The 928-nt window shown below is 67.2% G+C and overlaps 1 protein-coding gene across 1 annotated transcript in view; it reads left to right on the forward strand.

Annotated features, from left to right (window-relative positions):
- The window catches only part of LOC121348164 (protein Smaug homolog 2-like), a gene marked incomplete at its 3' end in the record, with an annotated part of 1,950 nt that extends 1,027 nt beyond the window's left edge, over positions 1-923 (forward strand). Inside the window, exon 4 of the mRNA XM_041427393.1 lies at positions 893-923. Within this exon, the coding sequence (XP_041283327.1) occupies positions 893-923 (31 nt within the window). The remainder of the gene's footprint in view (positions 1-892) is intronic.
- Positions 924-928: the final 5 nt, after the last annotated feature.

The raw sequence follows: 928 nt of genomic DNA on the forward strand, positions 1-928 counted from the left end.
CCCCCCCCCAAAAAGGGCCCGGGGGGGGGGGGGTCTCCGGGACCCCCCCCCCGTGCTGCTGGACCCCCCCCTCGGCGCTGAGACCCCTCCCCAAAATCCCCGTTTCCATCCCGGTCTCCAAAGCTGCCCGGGGTGGGGTTTGGGGGCTGCTTGGGACCCCCCCCCCAAAATGCTCAATTCCTGCCCCCCCGCCCCAGTTTTGGGGGGTCTGACCCCCCCCCCACCGGGTTGTGCACGATTCCCACCTTGGAGGGGCTCAGGGGGTCGCCCACCCCCCGAAATTTGGGGAGGTTTGGGGCGATTTTGGGGTTTCTGCTCTTCCTTCTGGGGGATTTTACTCCCGCCCTGATTTGGGGGGGGGGCAAAGGGGTTCCCCCCCCTCATTTCCCAATTTGGGGGGGTCAGAGGGATCCCCCTCCCCATTTCCCCATTTGGGGGGGTCACAGGGGTCCCCCCCAGTCTCCCCCCCTCCCCATTTCCCAGTTTGGGGGGGTCAGAGGGATCCCCCTCCCCATTTCCCAATTTGGGGGGGTCAGAGGGGTCTCCCCCCCTCCCCATTTCCCAGTTTGGGGGGGTCAGAGGGATCCCCCTCCCCATTTCCCAATTTGGGGGGGTCAGAGGGGTCTCCCCCCCTCCCCATTTCCCAGTTTGGGGGGGTCAGAGGGATCCCCCTCCCCATTTCCCAATTTGGGGGGGCCAAAGGGATCCCCCTCCCCATTTCGGGGGGGGTCACAGGGGTCTCCCCCCCCCCATATCCCAATTTGGGGGGGTTCAAAGGGACCCTCCCCCGTTTCCCTTTCTCCCCGATTTGGGGGGGGGCTGTTCCCAGTTCGGGAGGGCTCTGGGGGGGTCCCCACCCCCTCTGACCCCCCCGTTTCCCCCCTCCCCCCAGCTGGGCCTTCGGCTCCAACTCCCTCCCCATAGCTGG

The sequence above is a fragment of the Onychostruthus taczanowskii genome, unplaced genomic scaffold (assembly GCF_017590055.1).
Source record: "Onychostruthus taczanowskii isolate IOZ18803 unplaced genomic scaffold, ASM1759005v1 scaffold994, whole genome shotgun sequence".
Taxonomy (NCBI): domain Eukaryota; kingdom Metazoa; phylum Chordata; class Aves; order Passeriformes; family Passeridae; genus Onychostruthus; species Onychostruthus taczanowskii.